Genomic DNA, 20,689 nt, shown 5'->3' with positions numbered 1-20,689 from the left:
GGTACTGTTTATTGTAAGTGCTTTTGCATGTTATGTCTGGGGTTTTTGTCCCATTGTATATATTGTTTTTGTTCACGGTGATTTTTATCATTAACTGCGCCGTTGTAACAGTCTTTGCTCTCCTGCGCCTGACTTCTCTACCACCAGTACGCACGCCTTACACCAACCTTTGTCTTGATACATTTTGATTTGATTGAACTTATTTTACATATACACTGTCAGAGATATATTTTTTAAGCGGCTCATGCCCTAGTTGTTTTATTTCAAACGGACTGATATCAACCCTCCATTGAGCATGTAAAGTGGGGAGTGTTTGTATCTATTTGCCTGGAAGATCACAAGAGGTTAGATGAGGATATGGGGAATATTACACAATCCTATAATCATGCATTTCATATTGATATTTCAATCAACATATTTTAATGTAGGTTACTACATTTCTGAAGATTGGATTGACTTGCAAATCCACAGGGATGTAAGAAGGGAATAAGCTACATTACAATATATCATTAAGAATGTCTTCCGTTTATTAATAAATATACATCTATACAATATACCTGTACAACTGCAAKTATACAAATCATAAAGAAGGAAAGGTAAATAAATGACAAATGTTGTCATAAAACAATGAGTAAAATCTCATTGTTAGTGGTTAGTAAAGTTTTTCTATAGAGACATCTGATCATTTCTTGTCTTGAGACACAACTTCGTGACTTGAATCTTTGCACAACCATGCATTGATTTGAATTGCAAATTTTTAGGTAAATTCCAGTCACAGGCATGTCTCTAACGATCTGGGCCAGTACAACTTTTGAAGTGGAACATAAACTGTACGTATCAATCCATCTGATAGCAAAATACTCCCCTTTGAGCATAATGCATCATTTAAACATAAATTACAGCATTGTATAATTACAACAAAATACACCTTCCATTTGTTATAGGTTCGAACAGAGGATGATTTTACAGTACATGTGGGTCATGTTCAGATGTGTGATTGATTCCCTTATACAAAATTCAAAACACAAGTTAACACTAATGAGTTGAAACCAAGTTGTAAAGGGTTGTTAAAAAATAGGTTAAAACAATATGAAGAGGCACTCTTACAGAAGGCAGTATAGGCCCCTTGCCACACTGGAAAGTTCACAGTTGGCGTCACTTACAGACCTACAGTACGTTCGTATCTTTCACATGTAATTTAGGACGTTCCACAGAACTCCGTGGGAAATCTTGAAGAATATTGGGGGTTACAAGAATAATGATGTCTTCGGAAATTTGTACACATTCAGTAGGTGTGGCAGGTGACATTCACTTAAGTTTCCCTTCCTTTTTTAAAATCTCAGTCCTTACTTCTGCTGGTTGAGAAATGGTTCACAATCACACCTGCATATTCACTCCATATTGTTTAACAGTTCCACCGACCACATAATACACTTACAGCCCTAAAAATCGGCTAAACTCGCTGTCCACTACCTACATGTTTTGTAACAATCAGACATTGGCCCTGGCAGAATCCCTGTGCAAGGGTACTGGGCTCTGGGTTCTTTTGTTTGTCCGGAATGTTGTCCATGATTCTGCAGCAACATCTCCACTTCTAAATCCACTAACAGAGAAGAGGCCTTCTCTGATGACCAAGGGACTGGGACACTGGTGTTCAGATGTAGTACTCCCTGTTGTCCCTGAGGGTGGAGCTGTGGTGGAGGTGGAGCTCTGTTCGGTAGGCTGATTCGGCCCGGTAGACCGGTTCGGCCTGGTAGGCTGCTTCTCTCCGGTAGGCTGTTTCCAGGTTGTGTCGGTGCTCCTTCTCCTTGATGCTGGCATCTCTCTGGGCTTGCCGGTGTTGGTACAGGAAACGGGTCATCACCGCCACCACACACAGAGTGATGAAGACCACCGCTGAGACCACTCCTGTGGGGGAGAAATAACAGTCATCTTTAGTGGATCACAGAGGAAGTTCTTTCCTCTATTAGGATATATGTTTTCTATGTCTATATTATATCTATTAAGTAATTTCTCTCTCTCTGCATTGTTGGGAAGGACCCGTAAGCATTTCACTGTTGTTCTACACCTTTTGATTACGAAGCATGTGACAAATAACATTTGATTTGATTGCAATTTGGCTGTTTAGGCTCAGCAAAATGACCTTCCATATCTTTTAACTTCAGTGGCACAGATAATTGTTTGAACAAAAATGTCTCTCACTAGGAATTTACTCAGGAATATATATATATATATATATATATTTAGATCAGTCAATCCATTAACTCCTTGGCATACAATCATATCTGACTGAAAGTCAATTTACAAGACCTTTTACTTTACAGTTCAAATAACATCGCTTCTGGGTAATTACTTTGGAAGTCTCTCCAGTGCTGGAAATGCCTTAAACTGTGGCATGTTATCCTATCTTGACAGACACACATTATTCAGAGAAAACGTCTGATGAGAGAGGCAGAGATCGCTGGGGCTCATTTCACATCACACTGACTTTGGCAATTGAGCACTTTAACAACTCTGAATTGGAAAACTCACCTCCAATTACCACCAAGTTGTTTTTTGAAGCCTTCCTTAATGGCCCCTTGCCTCTGCTGACGGTCTCTGAATGATCTACCGGAGGAGGGAAGAGAGAGCAGTGAGGAATGGATTAGATCATTGATCTGTCATTTATTTGAGAACTGGGTGACCGAAGGATATAGATGAAAAACAAACATAAAAGAATAAGCAACATTCACTTGGGTACCATCATTGTGACAATGTAAGAATCTGACAGACTGAAAACTCTATCCCGGCTTTGGGGTTGACAAGATTGAAATGTTAAAGTAAATGTGTCCGGTGAAAATCACACTTTTGAAGGCTGATACACAAATAATGTTGACTCTTCCTATACTCACACTTGTGGCCAAAGCATAAATAAGACCAAAAATTATTGAAAAAAATCCCACCTCAAACTTATCTTAACAGACTGTTTAAAAAATGCTTGCTATTTCCACATTTATCATGACAAAACGCTGGCTCAGTAGCTGAGCTGCCCAATCAGCTTTTTAATATTATAAATGACCGGTATACGCCTGCACCCGACACTAACCTGTTAATGTAGAAAATGCGCTGTAAGCTACAGTCAGAGACTGCGTAAAGATTTTTTGACAGGGTGTGCACGTTTTTTTGGGGCCTGATTTAGATATGTTTCTCCTTTTAATTTCCAACATTTTGGTAAGATATTTGTTAGTCAACTTGTTTATAAGCTCCCGAGCGGCACATCAGTCTAAGGCACTGCATCTCAGTGCAAGAGGCATCACTACAGTCCCTGGTTCGAATCCAGGCTGTATCACATCCGGACGTGATTGGGCGGCGCACAATTGGCCCAGCGTCGTCCGGGTTTGGCCGGGGTAGCCCTTCATTGTAAATAAGAATTTGTTCTTAACTGACTTGCCTAGTTAAATAAAAAATATATAATAATAATAATATACATGCAGCTTCTATCCTGTCATTATATGTTGCCCTTGAAGAAAAATTAACCCTTGCTCACGAGAATAATGTAATAAATCGATAGAATGAACACTTCTATCTAGTTGACATCAGTACTGTTTTCTCTGTCATCTCAGCTTCTTTGGTGGAGATGTTTAGGCACCGGGAGATTCAACGGGAACAATTTGCTGTGCAAAATGTCCGAATGACATCGGTTTAACCGGTTGTAAGGAACTAGAAAGTAATACTATCAGCTTTTATGATACTGATAAAGACAATACCTCTACAGATTGTACCTAATTGCACATTCACATTCTCTGAAAATGCTGAAAGAAAGAAATCATATTTTATTGTGAAAATATTAAGGCTATGTGAGAGGTTACAGACCTACAGTCAGTGTCCAGATTTCCGTTTCCATTTCACCCATCTGAACAGTAGGCTACAGTAGGCCTATTTGAGGTCCCTGTCTTGTGACTGTCAAATTTGTATAGGGCCTCACAATCATCACACAATAACACATCATCCTTCTTTACCACTTCACCAACTCTTTCCCAAACATGAGTTTTCAGGCCCTCCCTTCTCTTTATTTCCAACTCTCCATTTCACAGCTTTTTGCTTCCGTGGATCAAAGCTAACTTTTTCTGCCTGTTCCCAAAAGTATTTGGCGATTGGCGTATAGGCTATTTGGCGCACATACAGTTAGGCTCTGAAGCTTAGGCTTACGCACTAATGCCAGATAGCCTAAAATAATGAAAGAAAACCTCAATGTAGCCTATGGATATAAATTGCACAATAATTATACATTTATGGATTTTTGAAGGTATTGCTTTCTCCTCATTCAGCCCGACCGCACCCCACCAGCTTTTCATCCACACAATAATTAACTTCTTTGATATAGGGGGCAGCATTTTCACTTTTGGATGAATTGCGTGCCCATAGTGAACTGCCTCCTACTCTGTCCCAGATGCTAATATATGCATAGTATTATTACTATTTGATAGAAAACACTCTGAAGTTTCTAAAACTGTTTGAATGATGTCTGTGAGTATAACAGAACTCATATGGCAGGCAAAAACCGGAGAAKAAATCCAAACAGGAAGTGAGAATTCTGAGATTGGTCGATGTTAAAGTCATCGCCTATTCAATTCCCTGTAATATATGGATCTGTTTGCACTTCTTACGCCTTCCACTAGATGTCAACAGTCAGTAGAACGTGGAATGAAGCTTATGCTGTGTTGTGGGACCGGGTGGGAGGTGTTTGAGTCAGTGGTCTGGCAGAGTGCCAGTTCTTGGTCACTCACTTTCCTCATGATATCGTCATGCGTTCCATTACTTATAGAGACTGAAAAGAATGCTCCGGTTGGAACGTTATTGGATATATATGATAACAACATCCTGAAGATTGATTCTCTACTAAGTTTGACCAGTTTTTTCGACTTGTAATATAACTTTTTGAGGTTTTCGTCCAGCGTTTGCCTGCACCTGCGCGAGCGTTTGGACATGTGTACTACACATGCTAGCAAAATTAGCTAATTGGACATAAGTAATGGACATTATCGAACAAAACAACGATTTATTGTGGAACTAGGATTCTTGGCACTGCATTCTGATGAAGATAATCAAAGGTAAGGGAATATTTATGATGTAATTTCGTATTTCTGTTGACTCCAACATGGCGGAGAAATGTTGTTAAATCTGAGCGCCGTCTCAGATTATTGCATGGTGTGCTTTTTACGTAAAGTTTTTTTWAAATCTGACACAGCGGTTGCATTAAGAACAAGTGTATCTTTAATTATATGTAAAACATGTATCTTTCATCAAAGTTTATGATGAGTATTTCTGTTATTTGACGTGGCTCTCTGTGATTACTCCGGATATTTTGGAGGCATTTCTGAACATGGCGCCAATGTAAACCGAGATTTGTGGATATAAATATGCACATTATCAAACAAAACATAAATGTATTGTGTAACATGATGTCATATGAGTGTCATCTGATGAAGATGTTCAAAGGTTAGTGATGAATTTTATCTCTATTTCTGCTTTTTGTTACTACTATATTTTGCTGGGAAAATGGCTGTGTTTTTCTGTGGCTATGTACTGAGCTAACATAATTGTTTGGTGTGCTTTCCCCATAAATCCTTTTTGAAATCAGACATGTTGGCTGGATTCACAACATGTGTAGCTTTAATTTGGTGTCTTTCATGTGTGATTTCATGAAAGATAGATTTTTATAGTAATATATTTGAATTTGGCGCGCTACATTTTTCTGGATTTTGGCCAAGTGGGACGTTAGCGTCACACATACCCTAGAGAAGTTAATGACCCTAAACCCGCCTGCCCCGCGGATATAATCAAGGGGAATGCGGGTTACTAGTGAATCCGCGCATCACTAACACCTACACCATTCTGTTATTGGGGTACGCCCACACCATTCAAACACAGAAAAGCAGCTTTTTAACATACTGTACTTAATTAKAATTTTTGTGAAGAAAAAATACAGCTACTTTAAACGATATTTTCCATAGTTAAAACTCTACAAGTTAAATACAGCTAATCTTTGTACCCCACGTCTTCCAAAATGGCAGAAATACATTACATTTTGAATACATCACACAATACCTGATTGAGAGTGCAATATTGTCAAGTCAGCCAAAGTCCCACAGTTAGACTCCACCAAGTGACCTCGGACAGTGACCAATGAGCTGCCACGATTTAGTAGCACTGCCTTCAGTGGAGCCATGTGATTAAACTGGACTGATGACAGACAGCCAATGAAGCCCTTAGATCCTGCCCGCATCACTTCCTCATCCACAGCATCCACTCCTGTAAACAATAAGTAAGGTACTCATTCGTCGATTCATCTGGATGTTCATAAAACATTCAAACATCAACGACTACCACAATTACAACAGCATCCAACTTTGAATAATAGTAATATAATATATGCCATTTAACAGACACTTCTATCAAAAGTGACTTACAGTCATGCATGCATACATTTGACTAATGGGCATATTATATAGTATCCCTTATAGCAATCTCTCTTTGTCAATGTGAGATATGACCCATTGAGCAGGCTCTCTTGAGACTATGAAAATTGTCCCTGCTTGTCGTGTTCAACGGGAGAGTCTGTAATTGCATAGGAAATGTATGCAAATGCAATTAGAGCTCCACCATACGTTTATTTAAAGATTCCTCGTCATTTGCAGGAAAGTAATCAATAACGACTGCCACATATGCAGCTAGCATCATGGCTGCTTAAAGCACTTGAATATCACTCATCAGCGATAGGAGAGCTGAGATGCAATTTACGTTTTTGATTTGTGTTGAGGACAAGAGTAGATGGGAATTTAAGATACAACAGAGATGGGAGTGTGCCCGTCATTCCTTTAAAGATGTACCATTGTCTTCTTCCTATACAGTACTTTCTATAGTTAAATAATGGAGCTAATCAGACTGGGTGAATATTCAACAGCATCTTCCCTTGAAAATAATATTCTAATGTATATTTACCAGCTTACTTCCCATAGGGGACACATTTATTGTAGAGGAAGTAGTTGGACCAAAAGAGTTGTACAATGATCATCGCCACCATGGTCTATCATTGATCTTTGTTTGTGGCACTGCAGCATTCATTTTGACTTAATAGATCCCTGGGAGACATAACCCAGCCAAGAAGGTAAATGTCTTTCCTTTGGTCCTTTAGAGAACAAGTGGATGCTGTTGTGCTGTGTTGAAGTCATATGAATACAATGTGGCTGAGAGTGAGAAACAGCATACCTTAGAGCGAATGTTATGCCCTATATAGTAAAAGCCCTGATTTGGCATACATAAAGGAGATTTGATTTTGTCTGTTTAACTCTACTCTCATGATTTTTCTTGAGTTTGATGAAAAAGTTGGAAATACAGCAATTACCATTAGAATGATTAAGGCTTACAGGCCTATATTTAATAGTTTTTTGTTCAATGGCTCTAAATATCTTATACATTGCCAATGACCAATGTCCAAAAAAGAATGTTGCTCTCAAAATCTCTATATAAAATGTATTCATCCGTGGGGATCTGTGGTACCTTAATGATAAGATGAATACATTTGTTTTGAAATGCAAATTGTGTTGTCAATTAGCATAGATTTGCTAGTTCCCCAAGCTATTGAGAATCTTTGTTAGACAAATTAAGCTTGATTTACATAAGAGCTCCATTTAGCTTCTGACTAATGCTCAAAGTGATAAGCTTGAGTGCAATACTCCCAAGATTTGCAGTGCGTGCAACATGTGAGACTGATTATTAGACAGATACAATGTCTTGGTGGAGTGGTGATGGGAGTGGCTCACACCCCTCCCCATCTGTTTGTCAGTTCTACAGCAGATGCAAGAAGTGATTAGGATATTTGACCAAATCTCATTTGTAGAATGCCTATATCACATGTGATATCACTGACACGTCTCTTCTATCTCTTCCAGCTTACAAGCTTTGCTGTTATTGCAGACTGATTCTTCTAATCCCTGCAATCATGTCCTAGGCTGTTAATTTCTTCCATGTAGAACAAAAAAAACATTGACAGTAGCCCCCAGTCATTTCGTCATTTCAAACTACATTAACCAACAGGTCCTTGTTTCTATGGTGGGCTCACCTGTGACTTTCCCCAAAGTCAGCGATTTGATGGAGATTAACTCTGCGTCTGATGACAGGCTGTACTTTAGGTTCATGTCCTTGTCCATCTAGTAGAGTGGGAGAGGGAAAAGGGACAAGGAGGTGTGAAGAACACATTCAACCATATACAGTATACTTGGTTAATCCAACACATTGGTTAGTGTTAGCTACCGTAAAAACATTTTTCCCAACAAGGTATTTGCTCATGGTGACCAAGTACAGTGCAGTTCCTCTCTCTGCTCACATGTCATCTTTTTATATAGCCCCAACTGTTTGAATACAACTTGTACATATCCTCTATACTCCCCTGCTCCTCACTCTGTTCACTCCCCTGCTCCTCACTCTGTTCACTCCCCTGCTCCTCACTCTGTTCACTCCCCTGCTCCTCACTCTCTTCACTCCCCTGCTCCTCACTCTCTTCACTCCCCTGCTCCTCACTCTCTTCACTCCCCTGCTCCTCACTCTCTTCACTCACCTGCTCCTCACTCTCTTCACTCCCCTGCTCATCACTCTCTTCATTCTCCTGCTCCTCACTCTCTTCACTCCCCTGCTCCTCACTTACTTCACTCACCTGCTCCTCACTCTCTTCACTGCCCTGCTTCTCACTCTCTTACTCTCCTGCTCCTCACTCTCTTCACTCCCCTGCTCTCATTCTCTTCACTCTCCTCTCCTCACTCTCTTCACTCTCTTGCTCATCACTTCTTCACTCCCCTGCTCCTCACTCTCTTCATCCCCTGCTCCTCACTCTCTTCACTCCCCTCTTCCTCACTCTCTTCACTCCCCTGCGCCTCACTCTCTTCACTCTCCTGCTCCTCACTCTCTTCACTCCCCTGCTCCTCACTTACTTCACTCACCTGCTCCTCACTCTCTTCACTGCCCTGCTTCTCACTCTCTTCACTCTCTTCACATCCCCTGCTTCTCATTCTCTTCATTCTCCTGCTCCTCACCTCTTCACTCTCTTGCTCATCACTCTCTCTCTCACTTCCCCTGCTCCTCACTCTCTTCACTCCCCTCCTCCTCACTCTCTTCAACTCCCCTCTTCCTTCACTCTCTTCACTCCCTGCGCCTCACTCTCTTCACTCTCCTGCTCCTCACTCTCTTCACTCCCCTGCTCCTCACTTACTTCACTCACCTGCTCCTCACTCTCTTCACTACCCTGCTCCTCACTCTCTTCACTCCCCTGCTCCTCACTCTCTTCACTCCCCTACTCCTCACTCTCTTCACTCTCCTGCATCTACATTTCCCTTTGACTCATGCAAATGTTAACATCCCATATGTTTATACATCCCCCTTCTTTCACCTGTAGGTAGACATCTTTCCCCTGACGGTGGATTCTGATACGATGGAGGCGTCTATCTGCCAGGCTGCTAGGGCTGGGGCTGAACACATCTGGCTTTCTGTCCACATGGAGACGGTACCAGATCTGGAGACTCCCTGTTGATCACAACACAAACTGGTTTAAACTGTCAATTCAGTGGTATGAATCCTACCTTGATAATCCTACCTTATTTATTGTAGTGAAAAATGAGTAGAGGGGTCCATACCGTTGCGTGCCAGGATGACTGCTATGTACTGCTGGCTGAAGGTGCTGACAGTGAGCAGCATGGCAGGGCTTTGTGTGGTCATGAAGCTGAAAGCCATGTTCTCTCTGGCCCTGCCGCTCTCTCTGTAGTCACTGGAGGCCTTGGAGCTCCTGTTCTGCATCACAGAGAAAGGCTCCTGGAAGGTGTAGGTCACTGACGATTCTCTGTCAAATGAAACAGACACCTCTGCACGGACACAGAGAGAGAAGATGGGTTAGGTACTGCATTATATCATGGTGATAGTCCAGCACAATGTGGTCACCTTTTACTTGAGGACAGCCTCAGCCCCAGGGCCAGCAGCATTTATAATATCTGCAGTTCGGTTAATATGAAATAAGTCCCCCCCCACACTCCATGGAAGTGGGAATGAATCAAAATGGGACAACTGTAATTCAGACCAGTGGAATATTTCAGGCGGGTCTGCTCCCTGATAATGGAGGCCTAGATTAGTGTGAATGTGAGAGCCGGATCCTCTCAGACAGACCAGAGACAGCAGAGCAGTCATCTCATCCTCTCCCTCTTTGATCTCTTTTCCAATCTGCACTCTGAATGCCACTGATCTCAGCACCTCTACTCCAAAACTTCAAGAGTAAAAATGAACGTCATCAGGACTGAAGCAGCCTAAGATCTTTGCTGCAGTTGAATATTTCACTAGAAAACACAAAATATTCAATGTTTTCACCTCTGTCTAATCAAAAACGCATCTTTTGACCAATGGGTAAAATAATACAGTATGTTTAATTGTATAGATACTCCTACGGAAACCAATGGTCCAAACCTCATGTTTCTATCATAACCCGTTAAAACTTTTTTGGAGTTTTTACCGTTGTAGGACGGCCAAGATTAGAATGACTAAATCAATGGAGCCCAGAGAAAACAATGTGGTAAAAGATCTGGAAAATACCATTGCGTCAGCTAGACTGGATGCTGTGAGAGAATTAAGGCAAACTTACAGGCTCACCATTGAACTCGTCATCTTTCTTCTCGAATCCGGAGGACATAAAACAATATAGAGGTAAGACAGATATCGAATTTGAGACATGACATTTCCTATTTTAGTGTACACTTTTCATATTAATGCGAAATTCCTGTATTTAAAAAAAATACTTCCCAGAAAAACAAGCATATCTCTGTGAAATGTCAACGAAGCACTGAGTGAACCGCAAGATTTTTTATTTTGAAAGCATTTAACATTTAATTCAGCTCCTGTCATGTTAATGTTGCTTTTTGTGACCCGCGGAAACAACTTTGCAGAAGACCACCACAACATGTAAAATCTTCAAAAGTCGCTGGGAGAAGCGGCACTACTCTGTCAACATAGCTCGGTGCTTATTATTGGAAGTATTAGSTTACGATTCATAACATGAAGAATCATATTTGTCTTGGTAAAATGTATTTTATAACTTAAGGTGGACACCCTACTCTGAGCGATGTTAGATTTCTGTTAATGTAACACAATATTTTGCAACAGAGGGCTGTTGTGACATCTTACAGCTCTATGCTAATCAACATCCCCTGATTGCAGCCGATTGCACTTCACTATGGAACTTTTACACCCACATGTTAAAAATGATACTTTACAAACAGTGCATGTTTTGTGTGTATACTTGAAGTTACATGCTGCATGGTAGAATCATAGATTCGGTGTCAAAACAGCATCAGAATGATTAGATGAAAGTACATGACAGCTAAATTAACCCCCGAGGTTAATCTCTATGATGAAGTTACTATAAGATTCACACCTTCCTTGCAGGAGGGTCCCCCGTAAGCAGACTGTGAGCAGTCACAGACGTAGCCGCTGTTCTTCTCAATGCACCTCCCTCTGTTGTGGCAGAGACTGCTGGAGCTGCTGCAGTGGCCGGGGCAGCCGACGCTTACCCCCGGGGTCATCTTAGCCCGCTCCTCCAGGTTAAAGGTCACGCTGTTTATAGTCAGAGTTCTGATGCATCCCAGGAAGCCCCTCTGCCTGGCCGCTGTTCCCCCTGGAGGAGGGACCACAGGTTATAACTAATTAATATGGCTTTTCAGTGTTCTAATATGTATACCCAGCTGGCTGGTGTGTTTACGGACATATTAAATCAATCCCTATCCCAGTCTGCTGTTCCCACATGCTTCAAGAGGGCCAACATTGTTTCTGTTCCCAAGAAAGCTAAGGTAACTGAGCTAAACGACTATCGCCCCGTAGCACTCACTTCTGTCATCATGAAGTGGTTTGAGAGACTAGTCAAGGATCATATCACCTCCACCCTACCTGACACCCTAGACCCACTCCAATTTGCTTACCGCACCAATAGGTCCACAGACGACGCAATCGCAATCACACTGCACACTGTCCTAACCCATCTGGACAAGAGGAATACCTATATGAGAATGCTGTTCATCGACTACAGCTCAGCATTTAACACCAAAGTACCCTCCAAACTCGTCATAAAGCTCGAGACCCTGGGTCTCAACCTCACCCTGTTTAACTGGGTCCTGGACTTCCTGACGGGCTGCCCCCAGGTGGTGAGGGTAGGAAACAACATCTCCACCCCGCTGATCCTCAACACTGGGGCCCTACAAGGGTGCGTTCTCAGCCCTCCCCTGTACTCCCTGTTTACCCATGACTGCGTGGCCATGCACGCCTCCAACTCAGTTTGCAGTTTGCAGATGACACTACAGTGGTAGGCTTGATTACCAACAACAACGGGATGGCCTACAGGGAGGAGGTGAGGGCCCTCGGAGTGTGGTGTCAGTAAAACAACCCCACACTCAACGTCAACAAAAGAAAGGAGATGATCGTGGACTTCAGGAAACAGCAGAGGGAGCAGAGAGCAGAGGGAGCACCCRCCATCCACATCGACGGGACAGTAGTGGAGAAGGTGGAAAGTTTTAAGTTCCTCGGCATACACATCACGGACAAACTGAAATGGTCCACCCACACAGACAGCGTGGTGAAGAAGGCGCAACAGCGCCTCTTCAACCTCAGGAGGCTGAAGAAATTTGGCTTGTCACCAACAACACTCACAAACTTTTACAGATGCACAATCGAGAGCATCCTGTCGGGCTGTATCACCGCCTGGTATAGCAACTGCTCCGCCCACAACCGCAAGGCTCTCCAGAAGGTAGTGAGGTCTGCACAATGCATCACCGGGGGCAAACTACCTGCCCTCCAAGACACCTACACCACCGATGTCACAGGAAGGCCAAAAAGATCATCAAGGACAACAACCACCCGACCACTGCCTGTTCATCCCGCTATCATCCAGAAGGCGAGGTCAGTACAGGTGCATCAAAGCAGGGACCGAGAGACTGAAAAACAGCTTCTATCTCAAGGCCATCAGACTGTTAAACAGCCATCACTAACATTGAGTGGCTGCTGCCAACATACTGACTCAAATCTCTAGCCACTTTAATAATTAAAAATTGGATGTAATAAATGTATCACTAGTCACTTTAAACAATGCCACTTTATATCATGTTAACATACCCTACATTACTCATCTCATATGTATATACTGTACTCTAAACCATCTACTGCATCTTGCCTATGCCGTTCGGCCATCGCTCATCCATATATTTATATGTACATATTCTTATTCCTTCCTTTACTCGTGTGTATAAGGTAGTTGTTGTGAAATTGTTAGATTACTTGTTAGATATTACTGCATGGTCGGAACTAGACGCACAAGCATTTCGCTACACTCGCATTAACATCTGCTAACCATGTGTATGTGACCAATACAATTTGATTTGATTTGATTTATAACTGCTCTATGTACACATTAATCCACAGAGGGGCTGTTCACTCTATCCCTACCCACAAACAGCTGGCTGTTGAGCCGGAGGCGGAGGTGTCTGTCAGACGGGGCTTCCAGGAAGCGCAGGGGCAGCTGGTCCACGTGCAGAGAAGCCTCCTTCACGCTGCGCTCCGCTCTCAGATAGTGCCACTGCCTGTCATTCAGGGGCACGTGGGACTTAARGGCCAGGACCACTGGCCCGTTTCCCACATCAAAGGAGAACGTCACCACAGAGGGAGCTGAGAAAACAAATTGGGACACAAGCTAACAGTCAGTCAGGTTAGCATTGAATCTGAGACTCCTCTTTTATATGATACACAATTTTGTTTTATGTCGATGGCATGCAATGTGATGCATTGAGACTTGGAAGGCTTAGATGACCTGTATGGTTTTATGTAGGGCAGTGTTGACAGCTTGTCAATACTTCTAAATGCGCCTCACATTTCAGAAGCTGCCGTTTTTTCAGTGCTGCAAATGTCCTGTGAGAGAATGGACTCTTACAAAAGAGCTAAAGAGAAGCTTTTTTCAGATGCATTTTGAGCCCAACAACTAAGTTGTCCTCCTCTTTATGCTCTTTAGTACATTCACAATGTAGTTTGACCATTCTTTTCTTCAGCAGTTACTTCTATATTCAGTGAGGATATTTTGATTGTATGGTTACTGCGGCAAGTGCTATTAGAGGTTAATTTGACAGCTTGATATTAGAGCACTGTGTGTGTCATTAGGATTACATTATGCAGTGCAGGTCAGGTCAGGTCAGGAGTGACATGTTGCAAACAAAAATGTTTCAACTGCATGTCAAATGTAGGCTACTGTAGCTGGGAAGTGCTTTCATCAGAAAATAGAATCTTGATGATTTAACACTGCTGGCCTCCTCCAAATGGGATTTGGTGTGTGTGTGTGGGGGGGGGGGGGGGCATGTGTGTGGGGCCTACAGACTCACAGCTGAGCTCTAGCCTGATGAAGTGCTTGAGGCCCAGGTTCTCCAGAAAGACCCCTGATGGGACGCTGGTCTTGAAGTAGAAGGAAATGTCAGCGCTGAGCTCTGCCTGGAGGGTCGGGAAGTGCAGGTAAGAGGACTCCTGGTAGAAGGACGCCGCATTCCACACAGACTCTAGAAAAACAGGAAATAGACAATTCTTCTTAGATGAAAGTCTTGACTCATAAAAGGATACAGAGATGAGTGAAAAAGGGTTTATGTCTTGGAACTAAGTGGAGCGTTTGAACAACTCATATTTAATCAGCATTTGGCCTGGAAAGGATGCCCAAAGGGACCATCTGTAACATTTTTTTTTTTACAAAACAGAAGAGTTCACCTACTGTCACCATAACAACGCAGTGGGCCGATTCTGTAGAGCGCCTCAGAGCCTGTTCTGTTGGTGTCTCCAATCACGATCTCACTCACTGGTAAGTGCTCTTTGTAGGAGAGGACTCCTGTGTCATAAGCCTCAATACAGAGGAGAGAGAAGCCTCTTCAATTCACAACAGATAAACTAATCCATCCTCAGTCAGCATTGCCTGGAACTTTCGAGTAAACACTATAAAGATGGGGTGATCTATCAAGGTGTGGACGGGTGCCTCAGGAGATATGCAAATGAGGTTCCCCAAATGCAAAATTGCACAGGGACACACTGGGTGAGAATAAATGTAGGCAACGTAATTCAAGTTAAAGATAAAGTATGTAATAAAGAACATCATGATAAGATCTGCAGTTGAAACCTAATATGTTTTTGATAGTAATTTACACCTTCATATAGTCATTTTTGCATTTCAGCTGTTGAATTGTGATGAAATATCCTGTATTCAAAGTTCTATATAAATATATATTTTTAGATAATAATGGTCACTAGACAAACCCAAGACTGTCGAGCATATTCATTACTGAACAGCCCAGAGATACACAAGAGCCATATTGTCCATTGTTACCATGAGTCTGTGTCGGCATCACAGTTGCAGAAGTAGTTCATGTCCATGCAGTTTTCCTCCAGGCTGCAGGAACACTGCTGAACCCCCGGCAGGAAGCCTCCCCAGTAAGTCCGTCTCTCTCCACCCTGGTCCACCCACCAGGACAATGGGGTACCATCTACAGCAGAGCACAACATAGTTCATACAAAAAGAAGCAATTATAGCAATGCAGTAAATGAAAAATATATATAAATATAGAAAATAGGCAACTAAGAGAAAAAGCTTTACAGTAGCTAGTTATACAGTTAGTTCAAAAGTATAACTACTGGATCAGATAGACTAGCCAGATGCTTAGAAAAAATGCCAACATTTTAGCAATGAAATCCTTGGAATACACAATGTCATCCGTATTCAAATATTCCAATACCCTGCTGGTCAGTGAGACTCAGACAAATCCTATTAGAAACCAGCTAATAATCCAGGGGTTATCTCTGCAGTATGGCTATCTGCACAGTGACTGTGATTAGAGCCATTGGCATCTGTTGGCATCCCATGGCATTGTGTCAATGAACCCTCAGCGATGCCAGTCAGACAGGCAGGGCTCATTTCCTGGAGCATCTGTAAGTGGCCCTGCTACAGCCATCCATCAGACAATATGACTCTGCATTAGAGACACCGCAGGCCTGCAGAGAGCAGCCCCTCGGCTCTCAGCACAGCGATAGGCTACTATCAACACATCTGCATTGTGCATTGCGGATTCGTGATGTTGCATGCTAAACCTGCATACATTATATACGCCCTCTCATTGAACTTAATCTGCAAGAGGTCTTAAAATAAACTGCAGTACAATATTGACAGTAACAGTGTCTCTTATGGCACAAGTGTTGCTTGCTTATTTAGTCCGAATAGGTCCCAGTGTTGGGCAAGCATTTGAAAGCACATCAATACTAGACAAATTAGTGGTTGTTTATTGTTTTGTTTTTGTGGTCATGACAAAGAATGTGCAAATGTGAATCCTTAGTATTCAAACTGCACGTTGACAGATAATGAAGCAGTAATATGAAAAGAGAAGACGAGGTAAAATGACATTGTCATCGTGGATGGTAATTGGTATTTTCTTGCCATATTACAAGCTGCAGCTGTTGTCTGTGCCCAACACTACAGCCACATAATTAAACAAATGAAAATGACAATTAAACAAATTAATAACAATAATCAAACATATTAAACTAAAGGGAACCATTTCCATGAATTGGTGTAGGTTACGCATGCATGACGCTGTGGTGTCTGAGTTCAAAAAAAGCCACTTTTTAATCATGTAAATGTACATAATCCATGGGCCAACTTGGTCTAATAATAAACAATTAGTGAATTGCTATTCATTGAACAGCTGAGAGACATGGTGTGTATGACAGAGGGGCTGAACATCATTCATCTTCTATAGAGAATATCTGTGTTCAAGCACGACAGCCAGCAGAAACAACCTATTGATGTTCCATCTGACACTGTTCATATATAGCCCATACAATAACTCTTTTATTTTCTCTTTTGGATCCATTGTTATAATGAACTTGTTTGTTTGCACGCACATGACAGCCAGGGAATCAGGGAATTCAGCACTTCATGAATGTTTCATGATTTAGGAGCAAATGTGGGATGTCTGGGAGACCGTTTGCTCCCAAAGCAATTGAAGATGAATGCTCAGAGACATGCTCGGCGGTAGCCTTTGAAGTTATTGCAAGATAACGGGAGAAATGGCTGAAGATGTACGGTTTATTCACACGCTCAGGTCAGAGTCAGGTTCATTCTCAGAATACTAACTATTTATATTAGGAAACAGGTCTGTCTGGGACCATGTCTAAGTTTGACGTCATAGAATGAACAGGGTGCTATCCCAACTCACCTCTAGTGTTGAAGAGGCGGGACTTCCTGCAGCCGTACATCACTTCCTGTCGACACTGCTCTGACCCGGCCACGAGGGCCATCAGTTGTTCAGGTGAGGCGCTGTAGTTGAACTTCATAACGTAGGGATTTTGGAGAGTAGAACCCTGGACCCTGACTGGATCTGTGCTGTTGTGGGTCACCACTGTCCACACCTTGTCTTCTAGAAACAACATGGAACAAAACACATGTCAAACCTTAAGACATTTTGACGTGTAACATGTTGTACGGGCCTGAATACTCTCCGATTGCACTGTAATTCGCACTCTGGATGGCACTTTCAAGTGAATTGTCTGCTGTATGCTAACACCCTTATATAAAATCCTGACCTTCAATGCAAACACTTTTGTAATTGATTTATGATTTATTTGAAAAGGGAAATGTATCAATCATAAGCTGACGCATTTAATGTGTTGAAACATCATAATTATATTGAAAAAAATCCACCCTGCATTGATTAAGGCTCAAAATGTTTATGGCCCTCCTAAACTGGATCTGTGCTCCACCTTGGTCAGCCCATTCAACATTTTCTGGACACGCTACTGCAGTAATCCACAGATTTCCTGTAGGCTCTCTAACCAAGGGTTAATAGCTTGTGAGATTAATTGAGGTGAGGACTCCAATTCATTTCCCTCCCCCCATTTTATGTATTATGGGGAATTCTGTGTTTACCTTGCCTGAGAGGAAATCCTATTCCACTTTGTGATTATTCACATCCCAGTTTGTCAAGCTGAGAGTTATTTACATCTCTAATGGATTCTTTAATTGAGGTCAACCTGAGGCAGCTCCATGTAAAATGATTAGGATTTGTGGCATAAAAAAATGAAAATATATTGTGATCCTGAGCCAGACTATCAACAGTCAGCAGCAGCCAGCCACCTCCGTAATGACTTAAATGTTGCATTAACCTCCGGAAAGGTCAGAGCTGTAAGCTCATGACAGCAAGGTGATGGATGTTGTCTCGTGTGCCAGCATCCAGGCATTGAGCTCTCATTCCTTTACTCTGTATGTGAAAAGTCTGAGCCCTGAAGGTGAAGACATGACACAGACTTGAATCAGAGCTCTGGTATTTTTTATGTGCGTTCACTTTTGAGATTGTGTCATTTTGCACACTTTTGCACAAATAATGTCTTATTTATAGCAGACATTTTGACAAATCTGTATTTGGAGCTATCATTGTAACCAGGGGCTGGTTCCATATCAAGTAACCCTAATGATTTTCCACTTGATAGCTTGGCTGTCAGTCATCAGTTGTGCTGTGGGCCAATGCAATGTGTCTGTAAGTGACTGAATCAGATCTTGTTTACTCTGCCTCTCCTCTGCCACGACCTCAGAGGTCTTGTGGGTTTCAGGGGAGTGCAGAGAGGTGATGACTGGGCTATGTGCCCCAGTGGCAGTTTACCTGTCATGTTGCAGTAGACCTGTGTCGGCCCCAGAGGTCCACTGCCGTCTGGATCAACAGAGAAGAAGCCTGAGGAGCTGCCAGTCAGCCTGTAGGCCTCACATGATGCCTCATAGATGGCTACAGACAAACACAGATATACTGTACATAATGCTCTAAAATGGCTGACAGAAATCTCAGTGAGGAAGTTAAAAACTAATTTAATGGATAGCATGTACATAATTGCACAGTGGCGGGTAAACATTTAGCAATAGCACTGAGTGGTCAAGCTCGAAAACACTGAGTGGTCAAGCTCTAAAACACTGAGTGATCCAGCTCTAAAACACAAAGACACGCACCTTCACAAAATATGAATATAATATATGGTAAATTAATATACATAAGTGACATACTTCATACAATTTGACCTTTTAATACTAATGTTGTAGCCTCCCCTACTTTCCCCCATATTGCATATTTTAAATTGCACACATATGCATAACTTACTGTAGAAAAGGTAGCAAGCTAGACACCATTATGCATATAAAGATGATGTTCAAAGTAAGTGGCCACATTTTCATTCATGTGGTGCATATTCATGTCAAGGTACACTCCAACATGCAAGGACAACTGCATCCGCTAGCAAGTAAACAAGAAATCAGTATTCAGGAGCAGAGGGTTCTCGCACAAGGATTCTGAGCGCGCTCAGTGGTGAATATCAAAGGGGAGTCTGTGCATGTCTGGAGACGACAGATGAGAGGTGAAACTTCCATATTTTAAACTGAGGCTCTTGACATATAGCGAACAGGGTTTACCAGATTCCCAGGTAGCTATGCCAGGCAGAATACCAGGGGATTGATTACTATAGGGTCACTCTGGTATTGAACCATTGATGTTGTTAGCAACCCTTTTGAATTGCACTTTATAAGGATGGAACCACAGGGATAACAGTTCTATGTGATTGTGAGATTGTGTGCTGCATTTAAATACATTATATATCCTGGCTTGAGTTGGATTGTGCAGTATCATTGAGAACAAGTTTGAGAAAAGTGTGGGAAGTGTATAGTATACTGTAGGTATATATAAGTTGGAAGTCTAGATAACTCACAGTTGTGGCATGTGGCTCCAGTGTATCCTGTTCCAGAGCAGTCACAGTAGAAGGTGTTCCAGGACTGGGAACACTGCCCTCCATGTTCACAGAAGTTGGGCAGACATCTGGTGAGACAGCAGCAATATACACTATATATACAAAAGTATGTGGACACCCATTCAAATGAGTGGATTTGGCTATTTCAGCCACACCCGTTYCTGACAGGTGTATAAAATTGAGCACACAGCCATGCAATCTCCATAGACAAACATTGGCAGTAGAATGGCCTTACTGAAGAGCTCAGTGACTTTCAAGMTGGCACCGTCATAGGATGCCACCATCCCAACAAGTCAGTTCATCAAATTTTGGCCCTGCTAGAGTTGCCCCGGTTATTGTGAAGGGGAAACATCTAGGAGAAACAACGGCTCAGCTGTGAAGTGGTAGGCCACACAAGCTCACAGAATGGGAAAAATTGTCTGTCCTCGGTTGCAACACTCCCTATCGAGTTCCAAACTACCTATGGAAGCAACTTCAGCACAATAACTGTTTGTCAGGAGCTTCATGAAATGGGTTTCCATGGCCTAGCAACCGTACACAAGCCTAAAATCACCATGCACAATGCCAAGCGTCGGCTGGAGTTGTGTAAAGCTCGCTGCCATTGGACTCTGGAGCAGTGGAAACGTGTCCATCTGGCAGTCTGATGGATGAATCTGGGTTTGGCGGATGCCAGGAAAGCGCTACCTGCCCCAATGCATAGCGCCAACTGTAAAGTTTGGTGGAGGAGGAATAATGATGTGGGGCTGTTTTTCATGGTAAAGGCTAGGCCCCTTAGTTCCAGTGAAGGGAAATCTTAATAGTTCCACATACAATGACATTCTGTGCTTAAAAC

General features: G+C 42.3%; 1 protein-coding gene across 1 annotated transcript in view; it reads right to left on the bottom strand.

Moving 5' to 3' along the window:
* Window positions 1–506: 506 nt before the first annotated feature.
* LOC111976263 (contactin-associated protein-like 5) overlaps window positions 507–20,689 on the bottom strand; it is a 57,670-nt gene continuing 37,487 nt past the window's right edge. Inside the window, exons 11-24 of the mRNA XM_070447694.1 lie at window positions 19,819–19,925; window positions 18,732–18,851; window positions 17,292–17,492; window positions 15,410–15,566; window positions 14,804–14,931; window positions 14,427–14,597; window positions 13,504–13,722; window positions 11,447–11,686; window positions 9,666–9,890; window positions 9,422–9,555; window positions 8,102–8,189; window positions 6,088–6,291; window positions 2,533–2,607; window positions 507–1,908 (exon numbers count right to left, since the gene is read on the bottom strand). Of these exons, the coding sequence (XP_070303795.1) occupies window positions 1,655–1,908; window positions 2,533–2,607; window positions 6,088–6,291; window positions 8,102–8,189; window positions 9,422–9,555; window positions 9,666–9,890; window positions 11,447–11,686; window positions 13,504–13,722; window positions 14,427–14,597; window positions 14,804–14,931; window positions 15,410–15,566; window positions 17,292–17,492; window positions 18,732–18,851; window positions 19,819–19,925 (2,323 nt within the window). The 3' untranslated portion in view covers window positions 507–1,654. The remainder of the gene's footprint in view (window positions 1,909–2,532; window positions 2,608–6,087; window positions 6,292–8,101; window positions 8,190–9,421; window positions 9,556–9,665; window positions 9,891–11,446; window positions 11,687–13,503; window positions 13,723–14,426; window positions 14,598–14,803; window positions 14,932–15,409; window positions 15,567–17,291; window positions 17,493–18,731; window positions 18,852–19,818; window positions 19,926–20,689) is intronic.

Source organism: Salvelinus sp. IW2-2015, linkage group LG2, assembly GCF_002910315.2.
Source record: "Salvelinus sp. IW2-2015 linkage group LG2, ASM291031v2, whole genome shotgun sequence".
NCBI classification, from domain to species: Eukaryota; Metazoa; Chordata; class Actinopteri; order Salmoniformes; family Salmonidae; genus Salvelinus; species Salvelinus sp. IW2-2015.
This window is presented reverse-complemented; position numbering and strand designations above follow the sequence as displayed.